The 13,479-nt window shown below is 41.8% G+C and overlaps 1 protein-coding gene across 9 annotated transcripts in view; it reads left to right on the top strand.

Moving 5' to 3' along the window:
* Positions 1 to 13,479, top strand: part of LOC311601753 (transducin-like enhancer protein 1) — an 86,794-nt gene that overhangs the window by 35,228 nt on the left and 38,087 nt on the right. For 5 of the 9 annotated variants that reach the window (XM_084789462.1, XM_084789466.1, XM_084789460.1 and 2 more), the window contains 2 exons: positions 11,399 to 11,603; positions 12,326 to 12,342. The exons of 1 other annotated variant lie outside the window; for it this stretch is intronic. In XM_084789462.1, the coding sequence (XP_084645588.1) occupies positions 11,399 to 11,603; positions 12,326 to 12,342 (222 nt within the window). Of the gene's footprint in view, positions 1 to 11,398; positions 12,224 to 12,325; positions 12,343 to 13,479 lie in introns of those variants that run through there. 3 more of the 9 variants (XM_084789467.1, XM_084789461.1, XM_084789464.1) reach the window with 2 other exon arrangements.

Below are 13,479 nucleotides of genomic sequence, written 5' to 3'. Positions count from 1 at the left end.
CACTTGACAGCTTAGCTCTGCATAAACAGTTCTCCCTCCTTCCCCACCCCAGATCTGGGCTCTGTCTTTCTTCCCCTTCTGTATCACATTTTTGACTGTTACTTAGTGGGCTCTCTAATCACATTCAACAAAAAACACAATTATGCCTGCATTTGTCTGCTGCCTTCTCTACCCCTTTCTTGTGTAATGAATTGCTTTATTTCAGAGATCAAATCAAATATTCACTGGCATTTTTGCACGTACCGTGTTTGATTAGAAGAGACTAATCGCGATTGTGCTTGTAGTTGGAGCAAGGAATTTTTTAACCAAATGAATGAGGATGGAAAAGCCTGTTTTGATTAAAAGAAAACATATGCAAAGCAGATCTCAAGGGCCCTCCCTGTTCAACTTTGTGGGACATGTTTGTTTTCTGATAGGGCTCTAAATTTTTACATGTAATTTTTCTGGTCTTTCTCTGGCTGTACTGGGGATTGAACCTGGGGCCTCACAAATATTAAGAAAGTACTCTACAAGTGAGCTATTTGGCCAGCTATGTGTAGTTTTTCAATAATAAAATGCTGGTGTTTGAGTTCTCAAAGGCACTGCCCAGACCCAGAGATTCTTCCGTGGACCTGCATTTCAAAAGGAGGAAAATGTATTAACCAGCCAGATATCTATAGTTAAGATTTACTTTGAGTACAGTCAGAAAGTAAAAATAGTTTATTTCAGAAGGGTGTGTAAATTGCACATTTTATTAACAGCTTTCGTTTAAGAAAATATGGTGAGATTATAAAGGCAGATTAGCTTTGATAGCAAAGCAATAATAACTCAGGTTAGTGAATTGGGCCAAGTGTTAATGCATTGTGGTGTGTTCAGCATTTTAGCGTGTGCACTTTTTAATCATCCAAATGAGATCAGTGTATTAATTTATGACAGAGGCTCTTTGAAAGTTTGCAATGATCAGAAACTGCCCCTATCTTTAGTTTCATGCTGTGGCTTATGCTTGGTTTTTTTTGCTTGGGAAGAATTGTATACATCCTGCAAGGTTGAAGTAGCATAAAATTGGGCTGACAGTTTAGTGGACCTCTCCAGCCCTTCATTGCACATGCAGTGTGCCAGCCTGTCTGGCCAGAGGGGAGGAAGTGCTGGGAGACTGTTCATGCAGCAGCTGTGCAGAGAAAACGCAGCCTGTTTGATAGCAGCTGTCAGTATTGTTCTGGGATGGGTTAGGGGAGAGAACAATAGGAGAGGCCAAGCTCTTCATCTTCATTGACTTTCAGGCTAAGAAAAGAAAAGGTTTAGACATCTATTTTAATAGTGAAAGATCATGAAAGAGTACCCTTTAAAATGCAAATGGGATGAAACCCTCACCTTCTCTTTAAGGTACATTCAAGGCCCTTATGGTCTGCTTGATTCAGCTAAGGAAATTTTGTTTTAGCAAAGTAGCTTGGGCTTGTCAAGCATGCCAGACTCTTGGTGAGGTCAGCTTAATTTCTTGGCCCTAAGTACTCTTCCACTAGAGGAGGGGGAAAGTTCTACTTTTTTCTGTCCTTGTTGAGTGAGTGATACCAATTTTTCACCAACATGTAAATGTTCTTCAGTCTAGGAGAAATACTGAAGTTTAATTCTTTTCTATTTGCCTTCAACCATTATCTAAAGTACTAACATTTAAGGAAGATTTTTCACTTAGTTAATTGTTGGAAAAACTACTCAAATATTTTTGTTACCTTTTTAAAGACAGGGTTTTACTACATATCTCTGGCATACTTGCAACTAGCAGTGTAGATTGTGCTAGGTTTGAACTCACAAGAAATCCACATGCCTGTACTTCTTGAGTATTATGATTAAATGTACTGAGCTACCACATCTGGCCTTTTATTGACCTGCTAAAAGCAGCTTTGATAACAAGTTTGGTGACTGGCAGAATATTAACAGCAGCACTGCTTTTTTGAATCCTGCTTCTCAAAGTCTCTTGCTGCTAATGTGTTCTGCTGTAACAATAACAAGGAATTTTAATAATTTAAACTCAGGTTTGTTTGTTTGTTTGTGCATGTGTGCATACGTACACACGTGCATGTTGGTTCTCTTTTTCCACTGTTCACATGTGTTTCAGGGGGCAGACTCAGATCATTAAGCTTACAAGTAAGCCCTTAACCACTGAGTCCCTTCCCTGGCCAACAGGATTTTTACTGCAGATGTCCCCCTGTATATTTACATCATCCCATCCTATTCTTCCTCTAGCAAACTTTCTCTCTATTCCTTTTCAGATTCATTTCCTCCTTAATTAACTAACTAATTAATTAATTCCCACCACCCCATTCCCCATCTTGTCTCACACACATACATGGCACGTGCACGTACACATGCAGACACACAGAGTAAACATACTGTGGACTTCATTTCATGTTGCTCATACGTGCTTAGGGATGACTACTTGGGATTACTTAACCTACTAGGGAGCTTGTTCCTGGAAAAGATGGATTGTCACTTTTAGCAGCCATTAATTGTGTTAATTTCTCCATCCAAGGGTGGAGCCGGGTGAGATTCCCCATTCACACTGAGATGTACAGGTCTTAGGTTAGCCAGTCATATGGTTGAGATTTTATGGATGCAGCTTCCAGTCACACAGCTGTAAAGCTGAGGAAGCATAACAGTGACCAGCCTGGCAGGATCACACCAGGGGTGTAATACTGGCACTTACAGCTTGGCAGTAACCAACACCTACCTAAGCGGACTGAAGGCTTAGTGTATAGGAGAGAATTCATGCCTAATTCTGTAAACCCAAAGTACCCGTGGTTCGATGAGGTTATGGACCTTAGGGAACCTACCACTGCCACTTTCTAAACAGATATTATTTCCCAACTTCATTCAGATACCTGTCTTTATAGTCACTAATAAGAATAGCTCTCACCCCTCTTCAAAAGCCCTTTTTTTTTTTTTTTTTTTTTTTTTTGGCATCAAATGAAGGGCTTTATAGTGTACAAAGATTGCTCCAATCGGACCGATTAGTTTCACACACAAACACTGTTAGAAAACACAGCACATTGTAGGAAAGAAAAGTCATTCATTTGAGGCCTTGTTCTTGAAGGTAGAGTCATATGCATGTCTACTGCAACATTTTTTAAAATCTTTATTACTTATTTTATGTGTTTTTTTTGGGGGGGGGTGGGCGTTGGTTTTTTTTGACACAGGGTTTAACTGTGTAGGTCTGGCTGACCTGGAACTCACTCTGTAGAACAGGTTGCCCTTTAGCGTAAGACATCCACCTGCCTTTGCTGCTGAGCAAGCGCAGTGCCCTCCCCCCACACGACCTTCCTACCTGAGTGCTGGGATTAAAAGTATGTTACCATCCCCAGCTTAAATTTTTATTTCTGTGTGTATCAGTGTTTTACATGTGTATCTGTCACATGTGTGCAGTGCCCAAGGAGGCCAGAAGAGGGCATGGAATTCCTTGGAACTGTAATTACACACAGGTGTAATCTGCTGTACTCTGTGGGTGCTGAGAACTGAACTCAGACCTTCTGGAAGAACAACCAGTGCTCTTAAAAACACTGAGCCACCTCTCTAGGCATCCCCTCCCCCTTCTTACTTTCTGCAAAGCAGTGTTACTGTGTGTTTATAGCCCTGAGTGTTCTAGAACTCACTCTGTAGTTCAGGCTGGTCTCAAACCTGGAGGTCTACCTGCCACTGCCTCTGCTTCAGTCTCAAGTTCTGGGATTAAAAGTATGTGCCACCATTGCTCAGCAATATTGTTAAACTTCTTTTTCAACTTGGATTTTTATTAAAAACTGAATATAAAATCAGCTGTTCACAACATAATGTCTTAGTAGTCAGGTGGCTAATAGCTACCTGAAAGGGGGAACTAGAAACCTCAGGGTGAGCAATGTTCTATTTGAGATTGGAACTAAAACCTGCTTTCAACATATTCAAACTTAATTGATTGGGGTGCCAATAAATACTTCCTTTCAGTCAAGTTATATCACAAAAAATTCCTGTGGATAGCCGTGTGCTATAAAGCTACCCAGTTGCATAGAATCCCCCTACACACACACACACACACACACACACACACACACACACACACACACACACACACACACACTTACTTCTGTGTGGTGAAATGCATACATTTGAAACCTCTGGCCGGATCACTTACGGCACCTCAAGTAATCACACTTCACAAAAAGGGCAGGTGGTTTCTATCGCCCATTATGTTGTCTGCTTTTTAGTAAACTTTACTGCTTTGCTGAAGGAAAATAGTTGGGTTTTGAGTGAAAATAATGTAGTATTAAAAACTGAGTGCCATTTTTCTCATTTAAAGGGAACGATTGCATGGTTGTGTATTTTATTTCTAACCACCTACTCTGTAATTTTCTGTTGTCTACATGCAGGAGATAGATACATTTCAGTGTCCTCATCTGTAGATAACCTATATCTTTATACCTTTTAAGGGGCTGAGACCTTGACTGGAAACCTTCACCCAGCATGCGATCCAGCTTTCATGAACTGTAGGTTTCTCTGAGTGCTTGTGATAGATTTGTGGATGTGGTTGCCCAAGCTCTCGGGTGTGGCCTTGTGTGCATGGTTTCTCTGGGTTGCCAAGTCACCTATGGCCTGTTCTGGTGTGTTCCGAGTGCATTGCCTTAAGACTCAGTAGTGGAGAACTGCTGCTGTTCTCTTCACCAACTTGTTGCTGCAGATATGCTGCTCAGGCATGTTCCTGACGGGCTAACCCTTCAGCCTTCCGTTTAGCTGGACATACTCTAAAGTTGAGACAGAAGGACAGATGGAGATTACGTTTTAGGACACACTGGTGCTGGTTTTTATACTCAAGAGAAGAATACCTTCCCATTGTGATTTTAAGAGTGACAGTAGAGATTATCTTTCCTATCCACAAAATGATTTTTTTGGTAGTGGCCTCATTGCTGACTGTATAAGAAAATTTAAACAATTTTCCACAGCAGTATCTAAACTCCGCCAACTCAGGAAATTTGGGGCTAATCTGGGGAAACTTATTTTTCTTTATAATTATTTGAATACAGTGTAACTTATATTTTATGTACATAACCTATATGAAGACCAGGATAGCTTCAATTATTGTGTAGATTTGTAATTTCCTCCTTTACTGGCAAGCTTACACCTCTCTATACTTTAAAACAGCTTTGTATAAAACAAAAGAAGCTTAGAATATTGTGCACTTGATAGCTGTGGAATATTTGTATCTGTGGGATTCCTGTTTATCTTAAGAGGGAGGGGACTTTATGCCTAAAACAATCAATTGTAGATATGAAAAGTGCTCCACTGTTCATGAGATGATTGGTTCAAGGATTAGCAAACTGTTGGATTATCCTTCTCCTTTAGCTATAGCTGTCAGATTGTAGTGTGAAATTTAAAGAGGCTGAGCTTCTTATTCTTAGGACTATGCAACTAAGCCCTGGAAAGCTCATCTTTACTCCAGCCTTAAGTGCCTTTCCCGAAGAGTGGGTATCCTGCTACTTGGAGAAGACCACACAGGTACAATAAATGTGGATCTTCTAGCTTCAAAGACTTAAACCTCTTAAACTCCAATAGTCTAGGTTTTTTTTCTTTTATTAAACTTGCAAAGGCAACATTGCATGGAAATCCTACTCTATTCTGCACAATCCCCCCATTTCTTTTTCCCTCATAAAACATTCTCACTTTATAGCCCAGGTTGGCCTGCAGCTCAGATCCACCTGCTTCGTCTTCCCTCATACAAGGATTACAGATGTATACTACTGCCACATCCGGCTAGAGAAGCATTCTTTCTGTATATCGTGTTTCTCCTGGTTAAGTCAGTTTGATTTTGTTGTTGTTGTTAGTTTTTTTATTTTGTTTTGTTTTATAGAATACTACTTAGTATCGTGCATAGATATGGAACTCTTCTTAGATCATCCGCATGTCATTTTCTGGGCCTTTTAGTGCTTTGCTACTTTATCTTTATTCTTTTCAAGTGGCTGGAGAATTCTTCACCTCAGTAAGCAGCTTCTTTCTGTTTGTCACGCCTGTTTGTCTCTCTTATGGAGAGACGCCATTCATGTAATAGGTTTTCAGACAGCTCCTATAGTGGACTTGAGGTCATTGCTGCCAAACAGACCTTTCCGCTTGATTATGTAGTGAACCAATTTCTTTCTTTCTTTCTGTTCCCCAGACCCCCAAGATAGGAACTGAATGTTTTAAAGAACAGAGAACTAGACACTAGGTAAAAACATTCTGTGGAGTTCAGCAGTGCCACTTGTCACACCTTATCTCCCTTAATAGTGTTTACATACATATTGCTAGGATTCAGGCGTGAAGATGCCAGCCAAGTGGATTTCAGTCTAGTTGCATTAAGTGTGATTTTGGTGACATCATTTTTTGGGGGGGTTGTAAAATGGGTTAAATTTCTGGAATTTGGTGCCTGGTGGCGTGACACTTCGCATCTTTCCATTGTTGATGTCCTTTCTGGGCAGCTCTGTAGTTATGGGCTCTGTTAACACCTGTGATTTAGAACAAAAATGATAGTGACCACACCACCACTTCATAGTTCCAAATGCCAGCAACACAGCCAGGTTCGTTACGGTGTGGATTCGAATAGCATGGCTGTTGCTTTACGTGTGTGAGGTTATTTTATTCCCTGTGGGTTTTCAGGATCATTAACTCAGGGTTTGGTGCTTGCTTTCATCTCTCACTCAGCCTGTTCCCACTTCTTTCAGTCAGAGCAGATCCACCCTTTACATGACTTTCTCTTAGGGATCAGAAGACTCCGTGGAAATTTTAGGGTAGCCTCTTTTACAGTAGCCTTTTCTTTCTTCCCTTTTGTATTGTTTGAATTTTCAATTTGCTAGTAAGATCAACTTTAGAAAGCAGGTTTTTCTTTTTAAAAATTATTTGTGTTTTTTGTAACCAAGGCTGCCACAGAACTCACTATCTAGTGAAGAATAAATTTTATATAATATCTGACCATTCTGTCTTCTCTTGCTATCTTATGATGACAAGTGTACCTCACCATATCGCTGTGTAGCCCACATTGCCATCAGTCTTCTCCTGCCCCAGCCTGCCAGGTGGCCAGGTGCTGAAAATGTGCCCTGGCTGTCAGACAGCTGTTGTATGTGGGGTGTGTGTGTGTGTGTGTGTGTGTGTGTGTGTGTGTTGGGGTGTCTGCTTCAGTGCTCCAGTGGAGGTCAGAAGACATAGTGTTAATTCTTTCCTTCCCCCTTTACATTAACTCTTAGCGTTGAACTTAGCTCACCATGTTTGCTTACAGTTGCCTTTACCCACTGAGCTATCTGGACAGCTTTCAGATTTTTGAGGTGTGACAAGGGACTTAGATGTTGATGACAGTTAATGCTTGAATATTGGAAAGCTTGATGTTTTAAATAGCAGTTTGCAGGATCACTTTGGGGTTAGCGGGTAGAGTTCAGCCATGACCAGTTTTTTTCCAGCACCAGGTGGCATTTTGGTTCCGACTTTGTTTGGTGGAGAGCTGCACTATGCATTGAAGGACATCATCTTCCTCCAGACACAAGAGGCTAGTAGCATTTGACTCCCCTTTGTCCAGGTGTCCCTGTCAGGCTGCTCCATTTGAGAGCCTCTGGTCTCTGTTGATAGCATGGGGAATGTACTATGTTGAGAAAACAGTGCTCTTCAAAAACATCTTGTATCTGGTCACACTGCTGGAGACTGAATGAATAGGTCTGAACACAGTAGGCGACCTTCTATCATTGAACCCTACCTCAGGCTCTAAAATTTTACTTTAAAATGACAGCTGTACAGACTGTTTTTCCTGTGTCTCTATGTGATATAAATCTGTAAGCATTAACTTAAAAGTCCTTATTTTTTTAAGAATTCAATTGCCTGGATAGGAGTTTGAATTATCCCGTTCTTGCTGTCAAATTGGAAAAAAAGTGACAGATGACATTTGGGTCTGTGGAGGATAGGTGCATACATTTTTTCCAAATGACAGAACTATTGTTTGGCTGTCTGGCCATGCCAGTATTATATTTGACCTAAGACACATTTTTAAATGGTGTTGCTGCTTTTTGCTGTGGGAAAGCGTGATATGTACCAGATTGTCTCAGGATACTTTATGGAAAAAAAATGTTCCTGTAGTAATATGTGGAATGATGTGTGGACTGCCCCTCCAAAGTTAACTTATTTTCATGGGAGCCCCCTATTTAAAAGAAATGCTTTATTATAGTATAGTATCTACTTTTGGAAGAAAAGCTAATGTTGTGTGTGGGAACTTCTCTTTTACAAGGGTCCTTGAAAGAGAGCAGGCATATCGGAGCAAGCACTGAGGAGTGGGGCAGAGAGAAGCTGTGCTCATGAAGTCTAAGAACAAGCTTCTATTTGTCATTTGTCACTGCCCTGGGGCTCCGTGGTAAAAGTGGATTTGTGACTGAGGACATGGAATTGTGTCATCTCTAGAGCATTCATTCTGGCTGCTCTGGAAGAAAAACACACTTGTCTTTGGAGAATGCTGCCGTCTTCCTTGCTCTGTGAACGTGAAATTGACCTTGTTTTTAGGAAGCTGAGAGGGTTTTAGCACTCATGGCTCTGAGCCTGGCGTCATAACTCTTAGCTGTGAGCCCAAGTCTAAGCACTCTCCCTTAGGTGAGTTGTGGCCTTAGCCAGGATAATAAACATGAATGAGTTTCCTTGGCTCAGGAAGCAGAATGGAAGATGTACACTCAGGTTTCCTGGAGCCTAGAGCATCTATATTCTGTGACCCATCTCTTTGTATCTCAGTGTTACCAATTCATACTATTCTGCGTTTAAGTAAGATTATATAATTTTATCTATAAAATATTTTGTTTAAAGCAAAAAGCCTTTCAAATGTCCTGAGCCAAGGATAGTTGACCTCTAGGTGACCTCTAGGTGACAGACAGCTGCTTTTGCAGGGCCTGGAGAAAACAAGGTAGAAATGGAAGGTCTCTGGGCCCGTTTTTCTATTATCTATTCCCACTGATAGTCATTACCCCAACTCTTCAGTTTAAACACATATCACTATTTCATAGCTGTGACCAAGGTCATGGTTATGTAAGCTCAGCCTTCTTTCAGTAGTGTATTATGGTCTGCTTTCTAGTTTTGTTTTGTTTTTTCCCCTTCTGAAAGTTACCTTGGACTCTTTTTTAGCGGGTTACCTAGTATGGGTACCTAGATACATGTTCCTCAGCACAGATTTGCTGCCAGCTAAAATCCTGTCTCTGAGGTGCTTCCCCAGTGGCTCTATCTTGCAAGTTTGTGAGGGGGTAGGAGGGCAGTCATGCTGTGGTTGTCTGTTCCGCTCTGTGCAGTCGCTTTCCCTCTAATCAGTGCTGTGCCTAATGACCCGAGGCAGGCTTGTGTTTGCTTCACTGCTTCTCCGAAGCTGGACGTGGCTCGTGCTTGCGACGTAATGATAGTAATTGCTAGTAGGGCAGACCTGTTCTTCATCCTCCTTCAAGCACATTTCTTATGGCAGGTGTCTTGATTCTAATTAAGTGCTAATGAGCATGCCTAGCAGACCGCACTGCTGCTGCTGCTGCTGCTACTGCCAGCTTCTGCGGTTTTATGTCTCACTGTTGCTGAGCTCTTAGGAGGTGACAGAGCAAGAATTAGTGTCTTTCAGATGACAGCAAGGTGATTTTACATGTAAAGAAACTGTGGTTGTGATCTCAAGTGGAGAATGAGTAATTTATAAATACTTTCCAAGAATGTTATTAATGCTGTCTGCTTGGACCTCACCCCTGTTTTCCATTTACCCCTCTAATTAAAACTAATTCTCATAGAAAGCAGTGGAAGTTTGAAATGAAGGTGGACTCCTAAAGGTTTTTTAACGGTAGTAGGAGTGGTTGAAAATGTACTGTAAAAATCACTGATTTTTCAGTGCCTAAGATGTTGCTTTTTGAGGGTAGGAAATGCATCTGAAATGGAATTAGACATGAATTTCTGGTGTGGGTGGAAGCTACTAAAATCAGCTGGGAAGAGTTCTGTGTTCCACTGTGTTCCACTCAAGAGAGGACAATAAACAAACAAGCAATTCAGTCCTGAGAAATGAACACGAATTAGAATCTTAAGAAGGTTCTAACATTACGCCTTAGAAATAAAGATTTAAGTGTTTTTACTGTCTTATCAAAAATAAATTCTATATTGGACAGCTGAGACACATCCAGATAGATGCTTCAGGGCCATTTCGTACATATTTGTTTGTTTTCAGTGTAATACATGAGAGCAGTAGTGTGGTTTCTTACGGACAGGTTTGGTTTGTAACTTCTGCAATGGATTAGGTGGTAGTTGTAAAATGGGCAGCAGTATTGGTGTAGGTATAGGGCTCCTGGGGCCTCTATGTTTCTGCAGTCAGTAGAAAATGCTTCTCTTCTCAAGGTTTCAACCCCTCAGTCTCAGCACTTTGTTCTGTAACATAGAAGCGGTGTATGGGTCTGGGTTTCAGCAATGAAGTTTGTAAGAAAGGAATGGCTAAGAGAAGTTGACTGCAAGGTTTCTTCCAGTGGTTGGCCTGCTTCCTAGGCCCATCGTCTCCCTGTATAGGGTAGTGGGAGGGCAGCTGGAGGCCTTACCAACACTTTGCTCACCATAGTGAACCTCAGCAACTTCCCCAGTACCATGGAGCTTGATTGCTTCTGAGAAACGAGGAAGTCATTGCTTCCTTACAGTTCTCAGAGGGCTTGGTGAGTTAAGGACAAAAGCACGTGTTCAAATGCCAGCACTTCTTGCTTCCTGAGTTCAGGCTTCCATCCATGGCATCATTGTGATAGTTAATGTTGGGCGAAATGCACTCATGTCACAAATAGTGTGATTACTTCACTCTGGGGTGCTTATCATGTGTCATGTACCCTGATTAACTGCAGTTAGTTGAAGACACGGGTAGAGCTTAGAATCTGTGACACATTGAAGTTGCTCCTCATGGGCATGTAGATCTAAATGAGACCGACACGTGGATCGTTTAAAGTAGCCATGCTTGCTTGCCTCATAGTAACCAAGTTTCATGTCCAGGTTGGTTAGAGCAAAAAGGGGCAGGTGTAGACTCTAGGGTTGTATTTGCGGATTGGCTGGGGGTGAGTACTAAGGGGCAAAAAGCCTTTGATGAGTTGAAATCACTAACCTCATTTCCTCTTTCCCACCTCTGTCTCCATTCCCTTCTCTATGTCCAACTTGTGGTTCTTTCTTACCTCTTATTTCTGCTTTTCCCCTGGCTGGTTTCTCTATCATCACTCCTGCTACCTCCTCCTCCTCCTCCTCCTCCTCCTCCTCCTCCTCCTCCTCCTCCTTTTCCTCTTCTCCCTCCTGATTGTCCTATTCCTCTTCCTTCTCTTTCTCCTCTTCCTCCTCCTCCTCTGTTTGTTCCTCCTCTTGCTTTTACTTCTCTTCCACTTCATTTTCTTCTTCCTTTTCCTCCTCCTCCAACCACTGCCAACAGCAGCAGCAGTTGCAAGCTCAGCATCTCTCTCATGGCCATGGACCCCCCGTACCTCTCACGCCTCACCCTTCAGGACTTCAGCCTCCTGGCATCCCGCCCCTTGGCGGCAGTGCCAGCCTTCTTGCGCTGTCTAGTGCTCTGAGTGGGCAGTCTCACTTGGCAATAAAAGATGACAAGAAGCACCATGATGCCGAGCGCCACAGAGGTGAGAGGCTGGGCAAGCCAGATTAGGCTTTGCTCTCATACTCAGACAGTGCTGCAGAGCTGTGCCTCGCTGTGCAAAGCCCCAGCCCCACACAGAGAGCAAACAGTGAGCTAACAAGAGCGGTCGCAGAGCTTTGCACTGACACTCAGTTCACCCTGCCACTCGGCAAGGTTTGCCTTGGGCAGCTGTGGGTGTTTCCGATCTTGCTAGCCTGCAGGCATCTTGACATCTTAGTAACTGCCTTTTTAATGCCAGTGGCCTGTACCATATTATGGAGAACTGTTAACTGCTTAATTGGGTAATTTTCAAAGAAAGTGATGTTTGTTAAATGGGGCGAAATAAGAAGTTAAATTTGAAAGTGAATGTGTTCAAATGAAAGGCTTGACAATTGCATCTGTTACTAGTTTTGTAGGCTTTAATCCTAGTATGCATTAAATATTGGGCAAATTGCACTTGACTAATTTTTGAAGAAAAGTAATTTATTCTGTCAAGAAATTAAAAATAGGCTTTGTGTATGGTTAAACTGTAAATCTTATGTTTACAAAATACTGTAATTTTCAGGAAATCACTGTATTAGGAATGTGCAATGACTTATATAAATAAAGCCATTTTTAAAACTGCCTGGGGCCTGTGTTCTAATTATTCCCCCCTTTTTTATTTCTGTTCTTGCCTCTGTGTCTGAACGGGCGTGTCTGTACGTTTCTTGGTAACCTCGGGAGCAGACAGAGAACCGGGCACGGTAAGTACCTCAGCGCCTGCTGTACATGAACACAGATCCACTTGCCTTCCCAAGCTGCCTTTCTTCAAACACAAGCACCAGACAGACACCCCGAGTATGGTGACCTGGGTTGTTTCTTTTTTCTTTTCAAAAGTTGTTTTGTTTTATTTTTGTGAGGACTTGTCCTCTCTGCTCCTTTATAAATCTGGCCTTTGAGGAGAGGTGCCTATTTTGGAAGTAAAACTGTTTGCTGTGATTCCTTACTCCTCAAGGTACAGCCCAGACCTGCTTGCAAAATGTGCATTATATGTGGAGTCTAGGTTACATATAGATGAAAAGAATTTTCATTTTTGTCCTAAAAACAGCCTTGTAGTCACTGCCCATAAATGAGTTACTGTTATTCCTATCTTAAACCATGTTTTCCTTTGTGAATGCATTTAGTTGCTAGTTTTTCATACCTGTTTTTCTTTGCATTTTTATTGTTCAAGTGTAAACTTGATCTTAAAATCTTAAGGCCTAAGACTACATCTAATAGTAAGTTCTTAAAAACATGGAGCTTCGGAGTCTGGGCTGTGTGTTTATAGAGCTCATCTTTTCACAAGCCTGAGTATTTCTACCCTTTCATGTGCATGGCAGCTAATGTCAGGGAGACACATTTTAAAGATGCAGAACTGGAGCCTGCTCTTTTTAATGAGGGTGGCCTACAGATTCTTCCAGTTTATCCCCATTTATGAACACAGTAATATTTTGACCATCTTTAAAACAAAATTGGAAAAAAAAAAAAGAATGAATGAAATGGGTCACTGAATTTTAAATCGGTCCTTCCCTGGCTTTCTTCTTCCTTTTTTTTCTGTCTTTGAGATGTGAACCCAGGGCCTCGTGCATAGAAGGAGGGTTCTGTATCATGGGGCGTGTTCCCAGTGCTGTTTGTTCATTCATGCCATCCACGCCTCCCCCCACCCCCACCCCCAGGCTCCTGTGAGATGGGTCTCACTGTGTAGCCCTGGGTGCTGAGTCACAGGTTTGTTAAGAGTTTAGAAAGATCACACTTTGACCAGTTCAGGATGCCTTACTGCAACCTGTATGGAATAGGTACTGCTCTAAACGTTCTCTTTGAGATGGATACTGTTGTGTTCTTGATTTGGGACTCATCTAGAG

This window comes from Acomys minous (genome assembly GCF_964271855.1).
Source record: "Acomys minous genome assembly, chromosome: 1".
NCBI lineage: Eukaryota > Metazoa > Chordata > Mammalia > Rodentia > Muridae > Acomys > Acomys minous.
Note: the sequence above shows the minus strand (reverse complement) of the source record. Positions and strands in the feature narration are given on the sequence as shown.